Raw genomic sequence first — 12,476 nt, 5'->3', positions numbered from 1 at the left:
TCTTCTGTCTCACCCACCCAAGTGCTGGGGATGACAGTCACTATATTTAGAGCACCCACAGAGGACTTAGGTAGGGATTCTCTGGCTAATATTTCCTTGGCATTCTTTGCAAAGTTACGAAGATTCTACTGAACTCTCTTTGACAACAGGTTGGGATGGGAACCTCTAAAGAAGGTCTAGGTGGCAGACAGGTCAAAAAGTACAGGTATCCATACAGCAAACTCACTAAGAGCTCCAGAAGTCGGAGCTGTAGGGATGATGCAGAAAGAAAGGTCCCACAGTACTCGGAGCAGTTGTGTGTGTGGGGGGGGGGGGGGGGGGGGGGGGGGGGGTAGAGGCTTGGCTGAATTAGGGAGAAACAGGAAGATCTTCCCGTGGCCCTCTGACTTGCATTCTCAGGGCGCACCGCCGGATGAGTTTATTCCTAGCCTCCTGGGGAAAACCATCCTGAGAGTCCTGCAAGGTTTTGAGACTGGCGAGGTCAGCTGCTGGCCATTCGTGGCTCCCAGGGGAAAAGGAAGGAGGTGCAAAACCAGGAGAGGAGCGGGAGGCGTGCCTGGGATCGGGGGCGTGTCTCGGGCGTGGCCTCTGGGTGTCCAATCCCCATCGCTCCGCTCTCCACCAACCGCACGCCGCTGTGGGCAGTCCTTGTCACAGCAACCGTTCCTGGGTGCAATTTTTTTCCCTTTTTTTTTTTTTTAATCCCTCTCCCCTCCAACCCCCCCAACTTTGCTTTTTTTGTGAATGAAAAAAGGAGGTCGTGAGCGGTCCCGGGGACTGCGGCGCTCGGCGTCTTAAGGCTGCGCGCGTGCGGCGGCCTCACCCAGCGCCTCGCTGCTCTCTAGCGCGCCGCCTGCAACCTCCGCAGCGCAGCCGGGCGGCGGCGCGGCCCAGCGGCCGGAGGTCGGAGCGGCGGCGCGCAGCCCGGCTCCGCGAGCCTCCATGACATTGGGCGCCCGGGGCGCGCGGAGATGCTGATCCGGAAGAGGCAGTGGCTGCAGTGCAGCGCCCCAGGCTGCTCACGTGCCGCGGTCCGACCAGGGCTCCTGTGCCAGAGTTTCTTCTGATCGTACCTGAACCGGGACCCCAGGAGTCTGGGTCTCCAGCACAGAGCAGCAGCGGCGGCGGCGCCCCAAATTGCACGCGCAGAGTGACCCCAGACATCTTACTAAAATGAGCGTGCTTAGCAGGAAGAGATGTGTTCCCTACACTAGAAATTACCCCGTCACATGTAGTGGTGTAAGTACACGATTGATTTCTATTATGGCCGGGTTGCAAGCAGCTTCTGCAAACGTGCCGCCTCGCCTTGGCTCATCCTTCAGCACCCTCCCCTCTCCTCCCTGCGTCCCTCCTGCCTTCCCCTGAGCTCCACTCTTCCCTTGGGCACTTGCTGAGTCTGCACAGTTCAGAGGGAAGAGAAACTAACCTTTCTTGGGTGTTTTTAGGGAGAACTACATGTTTTGCATCGGTGTGTCGTGCCCCTCCCCCTTCCCTATTTATTTCATTAAAAAAATTGTGTGTGCAGAGCGGCATGTCAGGAGGGAAATAAGAGATTCAGAGTGGTGGAGGTGTACCTTTTCCCCTTTTTCTTTTCTTTCTTAAAAACAACAACAACAACAACAACAACAACCAGTACAATTGCGGTGTTTGCTGCCGGCTGTGGAGCTAGCTGATTCTTTGAAGTCAACTCCACTGTGGTCTGTCCAGCTGAGTTTTGGCAAACTACTGGTGGAATTCTTGAGCTTTCTTTGTTAATGTTCGGGTAGCCTAGGGTTGAAAAGGTTTATCCTGTATTTAGGCTTCTGTTTCTGTTAATGTGATCACTTAATATCCCTTTGGGCCTTGCTTTACGTTTTCTGCGTGGGGAGGGAGGATCCACCCCTCCACCTTCGCCCATATTACAATGTCAGCGTCCACAGTGGGAGCTCCTTTAACTCCAAACCGACCTTTCCTTTGCTCCTCTCCTCCCGAGTCTTCCTTTCTATCCACCTTCCTTGCTTTTTACTTTCATTTTCTCGATTTTCCTCCCTTTCACGTTTTTTTTTTTTTTTTTTTTTTTTTTTTTTTTTTTTGTAAGATGCATGATGTGGGATTTTCTTTGCTAGGAGACAAGCTAGGCTCCCAGGGAGATTGTCGTTTCCTTGACAACCAGACTAGGGCAGCCACAGATGAACAAGCCTCCTATCAGCTGTGNCGTCCACAGTGGGAGCTCCTTTAACTCCAAACCGACCTTTCCTTTGCTCCTCTCCTCCCGAGTCTTCCTTTCTATCCACCTTCCTTGCTTTTTACCTTCATTTTTTCGTTTTTTCTTCCTTTTTCTTTTTTTTTTTTTTTTTTTTTTTTTTTTTTTTTTTTTGTAAGATGCAGGATGTGGGATATTGGTTGCTAGGAGACAAGCTAGGCTCCCAGGGAGATTGTCGTTTCCTTGACAACCAGACTAGGGCAGCCACAGATGAACAAGCCTCCTATCAGCTGTGGGAGGGAAAGGGGGGCTTTTGAGCTCTGCAAACAGTGTGTGTAGGGGTGCGGGGGTGGGAATGGGAGCCCTTGAGGTTTGTGGGTAATCTGAGCACACCTTCGGATCTGTCCTGGACAGAGCACAAAGAACTGGGGAAGCTGACGTGCAGGACACTGTTTGTGAAGGGGGGGGGGGGTTGGGGACAAGAGTTGGGGAGGAAATCTCAGTGGCTTCAGGATTGTCAAGGGGGTGGAATCAGTGAATTGGAGGTTGTGATACCCTGGACGAGGGTGGAGGATGATCAGGAGGCTCTGGAGGAATGGGGCTGGGACAACTGAGAGGAACAGTGTCCAGCCACTGAAGAAGGGTGTGCCAGAGGGAAAGGGACAGTGGGAAAGTTCACCGCATGGTTTGTATTGTCATGCATCAGCAGTGATCCAGAAAAGTAGTAATATTCTAGAACAGAAGTTACATTAATATTGCCATGGTGTCGTCTGGACAGGATCCTCACTTAAGACAGGCCTGATTAGACAAAAAAGTTCTCCTGGCTTAATTGGGCCAGCTTGTATCTTAAAGGGAGATATAATTACACATATGGATATGCAATCTAGCATTATATAATACTATATTACATAAGACGACAAATACCTCCTCCCACCCAGGCTCCCTTGGCGTGAATTTACCAAAATTCACGTGTTCAGAAACTTTCTTCCAACATCCTTATACCCATTTTCTGGAGGCAGAGACTGAGTCCACAATAAGTGCAGTGGTTTGCCTCTTCCTAGATAGGACAATGAAGCTTGCAGTTGCTAACGTAGGAATGACAGTGAGCAAAAGGAAGCGCCAGTTGGTGGATGTGTTAAGGAAGCCTGAAGGGGCAGTTGGAGGGGGCATGGGCTTCAGTGTGCAGATTAGATAGAAATGTAAGCAGTCTGTGTCCTAAACTCATGGCCCATATTTGCCACTCTCCTACTTGTTTGCTCGCTGTCCCCTACTGAAAACTCTGGAGATGAAATCACAAGGTGTGTGTGTGTGTGTGTGTGTGTGTGTCTGGCTGTGTCAGGTCATAAAGCAGCTGTACTTGGACATGGCCCCTGGATTTAAGAACCCAGGCCTCTCCCATTCACTTCCAGACCTATATGCTAGTGATTCCCAACTATAGAAGTGCTGTTGGCCTATGGGTTTATGTCCTTATAGGTGAGATTCTGCCTTATCTCATCTTTTGTTGTTGTTGTTGTTGTTATTTGGCTCCTTAAAGCAGAAACCACACCCACGTGGCTCTTTCTGGTACCCACACATCCCTCAGAGGTCGAGACTAGGAACTGTTCGGGACAGAGAAGAGGAAGCAGAAAGCTGATGGCTGTAACAGTGGCCTGGAGAACAGGACCAGGAGGGCGTCGTAATGATGCAGTGGTTGTCATGTAGACTGGGCCTGAGCATAGTGGAGGCCCTTGTTAGTGGAGGGGTCCAGATCCTGTAAGGCTCCTAGGAGGATAAACCTGTCTCACTGAAAAGTCCTTGCTGCACCTTTTGCTTAGGCTGCTGAGCTGCATACCCTTGCACAAATCCCAGTTGCCATGTTACTTGAGCATTTCACTTCTGCATTCCTGCATGTTAGCATCTAGTTACAGCGTGCCAGGGACAGAGCTCCTCTGCTGCTGCTGCTGCTGCTGCTGGTGGCTTGGCGCTGGTCTTGATGGCTCAGCAGGAAAACGCCTGGGCAGCCTCCAGGACGACTCTGCGCTCAGCCTTCCTGGACCTGGGAAGGCTTACTTCAGAGATGACTCGCTGCCCATAGGGAATGAGCAGGGGCGCACTGATAACCCTAAGTACACCTGCCCTGCCCCTGCTCCCTCCTCCCCATCCTGCTTCTAGGAGGGTAGACACCAGTGGAGAGAGCATCCTCAAAGTCTCTTCAAACTCGAGCCTCAGCTTTTTAACCACTGACATGACATGTTAGCTACAAAAGGGCCTCTGTCTCTTCATCTGAGACAGAGGCATGGACACGCTACCTCTCTGCCAATCACCAAAGGAAACTGAGGCAGAAATTTAAGCTAAGCTTGACCCTCAACTTCTTTTTTTTTTTTTTTTTGGTTTTTTGAGACAGGGTTTCTCTGTGTAACCCTGGCTGTCCTGGAACTCACTGTGTAGACCAGGCTGGCCTCGAACTCAGAAATCCACTTGCCTCTGCCTCCTGGGTGCTGGGATTAAAAGCGTGCGCCACCACGCCCGGCTGACCCTCAACTTCTTCTAGCAGCCAGTTCCCCACATACACAATTTGTCTGGCTTCTCCCCCATAGTGCTGGAGGCATGAGGGTCTTCCAGTCTAAGCTTCTTCCTCCATTGGAGGTCCGAAGGAGATAGATCTTACTCATGGGAGCGGATGTGGGATGCAGTGGGTAGCCCAGGTTGGGTATGGGAAGGCCCATGTACCATAGAGTGTATTGTTCTGGGCTATGACTCCCTCCATCTCTGTCTCAAAGTAGGCTGAGCAGACACGTGGGCCATGTGACCGAACCAGAGTAGGAAAGAGGAGGCTTGTAGATTCAGTAGGTACAAAGAAGTCTTCCTACTCAAAGAGGCTGTCAGAAAACCCTCTCCTAGCCAATAAGAGGGCAGGGTAGGAGGATGGAAGTGAACAGGCTAGGTCTTGGAAATTTACCATCTGAGAGGGCCAGGGGAAAACAGGGGAAGCTAGGGAGAGCTGCCGCCCCAGCCCTGACACGTCCATTAAATTTTAAAGTGACTCTGCCCTGGAGCATGCTGGGAAGGGGTGGGACCTGGCCCTAAGTCTGCTTCTCTCAGCTGTTTTGTTCTGCTGCTGCCACAGCCCCAGGGAAGAGGAGGCCAACAGAGGATGAGTGAGCTACCAAGCCGATTCCCTCTCTCTGGGGGAGTGGGGCCAGGTCCAAAGCAGGTCCTGCCCTGGAATCTCTCACAGACTGCCTCCGTTCAGGAGCCCAGCTGCAGGATGGTGGGAGACCAGAGGGAGAGGAGCCATCCATCTGGTGGTATTGTGTCACTCAGCCTTCACGAGCTCCTGTTTTCTAGGGCCCCTGTAAAGTTGCCTACTCCTCTCTCTTTATGTCAGTGCCAATGCTTGACAGAGAGACAGAGCCAGCCGAGGAGGAGGGCTGCTTACACTGACCCTGGTCCTCGGGGGTAGAGCATGCCGAACTGTCCTGATAGCTCCTTTCTTGCCATTCATTTCAGGTCCCAATTAATGGATTCTGACATGGATTATGAAAGGCCAAACGTAGAGACCATCAAGTGCGTGGTGGTGGGGGACAACGCCGTGGGCAAGACTAGGCTCATCTGTGCCCGGGCCTGCAATGCCACCCTCACCCAGTACCAGTTGCTTGCCACCCATGTGCCCACAGTGTGGGCCATTGACCAGTATCGTGTGTGCCAGGAGGTAAGACTACAAGGCCCCTTGATTGGGGGCCCTGTGCTATGTGTGTTGAACTAGCTTGGTGTCTCTGGAGCTCCTGAGAGCCCCTAGGGGTGGGGTAGAGGTGGATGAAGCAGATGGAGCCTCTGGAGAGAGGTCTGAGGGAAGGTCACTCCCAGGGAGGTATCTTTGACCATTTGTGTTTGCAGTGATATTCAGGTTACTATTTCTATTGCTGTGATGAAAAACCATGACCAAAAGCAAGTTGGAGAGGTAAGGGTTTGTTTGGCTTACACTTCCACACCGTAGTCCATCACTGAAAGGAGTCAGGATAGGAACTCAAGCAGGGCTGGAGCTGATGCTGAGGCCATGGAGGAATACTGCTTACTGGCTTGTTCCTCATGGCTTGCTCAGCCTGCTGTCTTATAGAACCCACGACCACCAGACCAGGGATGGCACTACACACCATAGGTTCCCCAGCCAGTCATTAATTAAGAAGATAACCTGCAGCTGGATCTCATGGAGACGTTTTCTCAAGTTAGCTTCCCTCCTTTCAGATAGCTCTAGCTTGTGTCACGTTGAAATGAAACTAGCCAGCACAACTACGTAAGGTGGTGGCTAGGATTCTGACTTTGGCTGAGAACCGTGTCTGCAATCACAGTCCAAAGTAGTAACATGTTCTTCTACAGCAAGGAGTGTGCTCTTTTAAGGTCTCCCTGCTTCTGCTCAGCGTGGAGATTGCCAGTGATTTCATGTGGATAGCAGGTTGTACAAGACACATGTACCAGCCCTGTCCTCCCCATCAGGGTTGAGCCGGCATCTGTCCCCAAGAACCACTGTCCTGTCTCCCCACCATGCCCAGGTGCTAGAACGCTCCCGAGATGTGGTAGATGACGTCAGCGTCTCCCTGCGCCTCTGGGACACCTTCGGAGACCACCACAAAGACCGACGTTTTGCTTATGGAAGGTAGGGAAGGCCTAGGGGGCTTGCAGTGAGAGGGGGGGATGCGGTGGTGGTGGGCATTCCTTGGGGTGGAAGACATCCTGGGCTCAGAGGCATGGTGCAGAGTCCCAGCTCTGCAACCGACTAACTGTGAGCAGCACCGGCATGGCTTTTCTCACTGTGAGTTGGCGATCAGTTCTTTCTTCCTTTATTTTCTTTTTTCTTTCAATGCTGGATATTGAACCTAGGGCCTCGTGCATCATAGGCAAGTGCCCTACCACTGAGCTATATCTATCTCTTAGCCCTTTGCAAAGCAAAACAAACAAGAGAAGAACCATATTTTGAGATAAGATCTTCCAGTGTCCACCTCACCCAGGCAGCCTTGAACTAGAAGTTTTCTGCCTCAGACTTCCCAAATAGCTTGCCTGTAACACCAGGTCTGGCAAAGTAGGAATGTGTGTGTGTGTGTGTGTGTGTGTATCTAGATATGTGTATTGGCATTTACACGTTCATGTGTGTGCAAATTTGCAGGGAGGGCGTCTTGTACCCGTGTGTATATCTGATGGGCTGAGGTAAATGTGTCTTCTTTACTCTCCAACTTAGGGTTTTTGCTGTTGTTGTTATTGTTGTTGTTTTTGGTTTGGTTTTGGTTTTGGGTTGTTGTTGGAAACAGGGCTTTTTTTTTTTAAGATTTATTTATTATTATATCTATATCTAAGTACACGGTAGCTGTCTTCAGATGCACCAGAAGAGGGTGTCAGATCTCATTACGGATGGTTGTGAGCCACCATGTGGTTGCTGGGATTTGAACTCAGGACCTTTGGAAGAGCAGTCAGTGCTCTTAACCACCGAGCCATCTCTCCAACCTGAGACAGGGCTTTGTGCTGAACAAGGCACATACAATTTTGGCTGGTCTTGCTGGATAGAGTAGAGAGCCCCAGGGATTCCACTCCTCTTCCTCTCCCCTGCCACTCCACCCCCCCCCACCTCCACCCACTGTCGCTGTGGTGGGGACACAAATGCCTGTAGCCATGCTTGGCTTTTTCCGTGAATGTTGGAATACTGGGGATCTGAACTCAAGTCCACATGCCTGCATGGGAGTCACTCCCTCCGCTTAGCCGTATCCCCAGCTCCAAGTGATCGTTTTTTTTTTTAACTCCTGAGATAGCTGTGTGGCCAAGGGAATCTTTGTGCTTTAAAATGCTTACGTAAATTGTAGTCACGATTATTATGTATTGTGCGGAAACGGGTTCTTAAGGCAGGGCTAGGTTGTAGTGGTGGGGGTGGGATAGGGGCAAGCCAACGTGTTTTCCTTTTTCCAGGAAACCACCATCAGCTTTCTGTGCCGCTAACTTTTCTCTCCCTCCCCGCAGATCCGACGTGGTGGTTCTGTGTTTCTCCATTGCCAACCCCAATTCCCTCCACCATGTCAAGACCATGTGGTACCCAGAAATCAAGCATTTCTGCCCCAGAGCTCCTGTCATTCTGGTGGGCTGCCAGCTGGACCTGCGCTATGCTGACCTGGAAGCCGTTAACAGGGCCAGGAGACCTCTGGCTAGGTAGGGGTACTGGTGCCCAGGGAGAGGGAAGGGACATGGGGACAGGGTATCACTGTGGCTCCCTGCTCAACCAGGAAGGAGACCCACTGACCCTCATATTTCTCCTTTCACTTGGAACAAATTCACATCAAAATCAACAACAAGCATGCTCATTCATTCACTCACTCACTCACTCACTCAATTCATCCTTCTGTATCATTGTATACCCCCTATGGGGACAGTCTTGTTCTGTAATCCATGAGGAAAGACAGAGAGAAGACGTGTGTGTGTGTGTGTGTGTGTGTGTGTGTATATATATATATATATATATATATATATATATATATATATATGAATGAATGGGTCTTAGAATTCTGCAGTGCTAATATAGTTGGCTCTTCATATCATGAGTTCCATAGCTGTGGGCTCAGCCAGCTTGGCTGTCCTGGAACTCACTCTGTAGACCAGGCTGGGCTCGAACTCAGAAATCCATTTGTCTCTGCCTCCCAAGTGCTGGGATTAAAGGCGTGCACCACCACTGCCCGGCCCACAGTGACGTTTTATACAAGGGACTTGAGTTTCCACAGATTTGGAATCTGAGGTGTATCCTGGAACTGATCCTCTTCAGATACTAAGGGATATCTGTCTGTCTGTGATTAAATGCCAGTGTGAAGCTTTTGCATGCGGGTTACCAGAGGGGGAGGTGCAGCCCCTGCTTTGAACTGGGGCAGTCAGTAGGGTCTAACATAGAAAAATGAAGCGTTCCTAAAGGACCGGAGGGCCAGGCAGAAAATAGAGGGGTCAAGAACAGATGCTGGGCAGATCCTCCTACCTGGAAGAAAATGGCCAGGCTCCTACCATCACCAACACAAGTTTGTTCTCCCTTCTTCATTCACCAGGCCCATCAAGCCCAATGAAATCCTCCCCCCAGAGAAGGGTCGGGAAGTGGCCAAAGAGCTGGGGATCCCTTACTACGAGACCAGCGTGGTGGCCCAGTTTGGTATCAAGGACGTCTTTGACAATGCCATTCGAGCTGCACTCATCTCCCGCCGCCACCTGCAGTTCTGGAAATCACATCTGCGCAATGTGCAGCGGCCTCTACTGCAAGCACCCTTCCTCCCCCCCAAGCCACCGCCCCCCATCATCGTGGTGCCCGATCCCCCCTCCAGCAGCGAGGAGTGCCCCGCCCACCTCCTGGAAGACCCGCTCTGTGCGGATGTCATCCTGGTGCTGCAGGAGCGCGTGCGCATCTTTGCCCACAAAATCTACCTCTCCACCTCCTCCTCCAAATTCTATGACTTATTCCTCATGGACCTGAGTGAGGGGGAGCTGGGGGGCCCCTCAGGGTCAGGGGGGCCCCGCCCAGAGGACCACCGGAGCCACCCTGAGCAACACCACCATCATCACCATCACCACCATGGGCGGGACTTCCTGCTTCGGGCAGCCAGCTTTGATGTATGTGAGAGTGTGGATGAGGCCGGCGGCTCTGGTCCAGCTGGCCTAAGGGCTTCAACCAGTGACGGGATCTTACGGGGTAATGGAACAGGGTACCTGCCAGGCAGAGGACGTGTGCTGTCTTCCTGGAGCCGAGCTTTTGTGAGTATCCAGGAAGAGATGGCAGAGGATCCTCTGACCTTCAAATCCCGGCTAATGGTGGTGGTGAAGATGGATAACTCCATTCAGCCGGGGCCCTTCCGGGCTGTTCTCAAGTATCTGTACACAGGGGAGCTAGGTGAGAATGAGCGGGACCTCATGCACATCGCTCACATTGCCGAGCTGCTAGAGGTCTTTGATCTACGGATGATGGTGGCCAACATTCTCAACAACGAAGCCTTCATGAATCAGGAGATCACCAAGGCCTTCCATGTACGCCGGACCAACCGGGTTAAGGAGTGTTTGGCAAAGGGCACCTTTTCAGGTATGGGACACACTTAGAAGAAGAAGGGGTTCTCTCCAGGAAAATTTTTGAGGGGTCTAGGTTATCCCCTTATTATTCGGAATTGCCATGAAGATATGGCTGTCCTGCTCTCAAGCTAATAGCTTGATGGTCTGCAGCCTGTTACTCATATCACATGGCTCCAGAAGGCAGGTGGGTAGTCAGGACCACGTGACTGCTTGGGGCCGATTCTCCAGCATATCCACTGTGTCCTTACACGATGCCTCTTCTCCTGGACAGATGTGACCTTCATCCTGGATGATGGGACCATCAGCGCCCATAAGCCCCTGCTGATTTCCAGCTGTGACTGGATGGCTGCCATGTTTGGGGGGCCATTTGTGGAGAGTTCTACCAGGGAGGTGAGGCTGGAGATGGGAAGGGAGAGGATGGGAGAGGCATTTACATCTTTGAATTTGAACATTGGTTAATGGTACTTCCCTGGGCTCCAGTCATATTCTAAGCCCAGTGATAGACCCAAAACACGTTTATAAGATGCTTCCAATAGCCAAGGATTTTTCAATATTCCAAGAGAGGAAATTACAGTAGCTTAGTAGTTTGGAAAGCTCTTTCATATATATCTCATTTAATTTTTCCCAGATGTACATAGAGCAAGCCAAACCTGTTATATGCAAGAAAGAGATGCCCTGAGAAGTTACACAACTTGCACAAAGTTATGCAACTAGGAAAAAAAAAAAAAGAGGGTAGATCTGGAACTTAGGATTGACAGTTCCTTGGTTCCTTAATTATACTCTGTAGCTTCCCCAAGACACACGGGAAAGCCTCTGTTCCAAGCTGAAGTGAGCAGTGTCTATAAAGAGTTTATCATTATTGAGCTATGGAGAGACCAACAGATCAGGAGAAAATGCCACCGGCAAGGTGGCTTGATAGAGATCCCAAGGAGGGTAAATGCACCCCAAGAGGGGTCACACTGAGAAGAGCGGGAGTCATCCAGGATGTAGAGGTGGAGATATTCCGGTCGTTTGATACCTGACTCTTGGGTGATTGGTATAGGAAATGGTAGACAGGTGCGTGAGTGTGGAAAAGGAGGTCCACTTGCAGGTAGCTCCTTTGCTAGCTGTAGAACTGTCTGGCTAGGCTACAAAGGCCCTCCCAGGCTCTAGATATCAGGGCATCCAATATAGAGTATAAAAGCACATAATGAACACAGTCCCCTTTCTCTCTCATCAGTGCCCATCAGCTGATCCATCTTCCTCCTCACTTGTCACCATCTTGGGTACCAGCTCAGCCTAGAGTTGGAAGGGGTTTGTTGATGAGCCCTTAGAGATGTTCTCCTGCATCCGGTCCCTCTTCTGTCCTCCTAGACAAGCAGAGTAGCCCGGTGACAGCCTTTGGTGTGTTCCATCATCTCTGTCTCCTGGACCACCAGTTACCCATCATTCTATCTTACAGCTAGCAAGGTTCTACTCTGCACAGGTGTATAAAATCCAATGGATCCCCTTGCCGTTTTCCTAGCTTGTCTGTCATTTCTTTGAAGTGGGGGGGTCATGTTATTTGACTTCTGCCAGGTACCCCTACTGCCCCCAAATTCCCACCCCTTTAGACCATGCTCACTAGATCCTTGACTGAAAAAAAAACAAAACAAAACCAAGGACCATCAACAGTTATGCTGGGTGAATTAGAAATGTGAGCTCCCTAAGGCTTCTGGGAAGGGTAAGCTGAATAGTTAAGAACTGAACTGGTCTCTGAAGTGGGAGAATGGAGTTGGACACAAAGAATATGGCCAGGATTCTTAGAAGCCCCCCTCTGGAGGGGGCCTGTGCACCCTGGGCATTTCTCAGCACCACAGACACACATTTTAAAGCTCTACCCTGTTCTCAAGCTTAGAGTGATTTCCATCTGATTTAAAAAAAAAAAAAAAGCAGGTTTTGTTTCTGTGCTGCTGTGAGGTGATCCCAGCGGCCCAGAGCAGCGGAGCTGAACAGCCAGCGGCTCCCTTTGCTCACTCTGTAACCCACTTCAGCTCTTCCCTGCAGGCACTGGAGACTCTGGGGAGTGGCTGACCCAAATGGCCCCCTTCAAGCATCCTCCCTGCCAGAGTGGCTTCAGGGAGATGCCAAGAATCTAGGTCCCTTTAGAAGGCACCAGCGCAAGGCGGGCGTGGTGGCGCACGCCTTTAATCCCAGCACTTGGGAGGCAGAGGCAGGCGGATTTCTGAGTTCGAGGCCAGCCTGGTCTACAAAGTGAGTTCCA

At 51.0% G+C, this 12,476-nt stretch overlaps 1 protein-coding gene across 1 annotated transcript in view; it reads left to right on the top strand.

Moving 5' to 3' along the window:
- Nucleotides 1-648: 648 nt before the first annotated feature.
- Nucleotides 649-12,476, top strand: part of Rhobtb2 (Rho related BTB domain containing 2) — a 19,272-nt gene continuing 7,444 nt past the window's right edge. The window contains exons 1-6 of the mRNA XM_021181580.2: nucleotides 649-1,239; nucleotides 5,672-5,873; nucleotides 6,712-6,815; nucleotides 8,165-8,350; nucleotides 9,229-10,247; nucleotides 10,506-10,624. Coding sequence (XP_021037239.1) covers nucleotides 5,682-5,873; nucleotides 6,712-6,815; nucleotides 8,165-8,350; nucleotides 9,229-10,247; nucleotides 10,506-10,624 — 1,620 coding nt within the window. The 5' untranslated portion in view covers nucleotides 649-1,239; nucleotides 5,672-5,681. The remainder of the gene's footprint in view (nucleotides 1,240-5,671; nucleotides 5,874-6,711; nucleotides 6,816-8,164; nucleotides 8,351-9,228; nucleotides 10,248-10,505; nucleotides 10,625-12,476) is intronic.

This window comes from Mus caroli, chromosome 14 (genome assembly GCF_900094665.2).
Source record: "Mus caroli chromosome 14, CAROLI_EIJ_v1.1, whole genome shotgun sequence".
NCBI lineage: Eukaryota > Metazoa > Chordata > Mammalia > Rodentia > Muridae > Mus > Mus caroli.
Note: the sequence above shows the minus strand (reverse complement) of the source record. Positions and strands in the feature narration are given on the sequence as shown.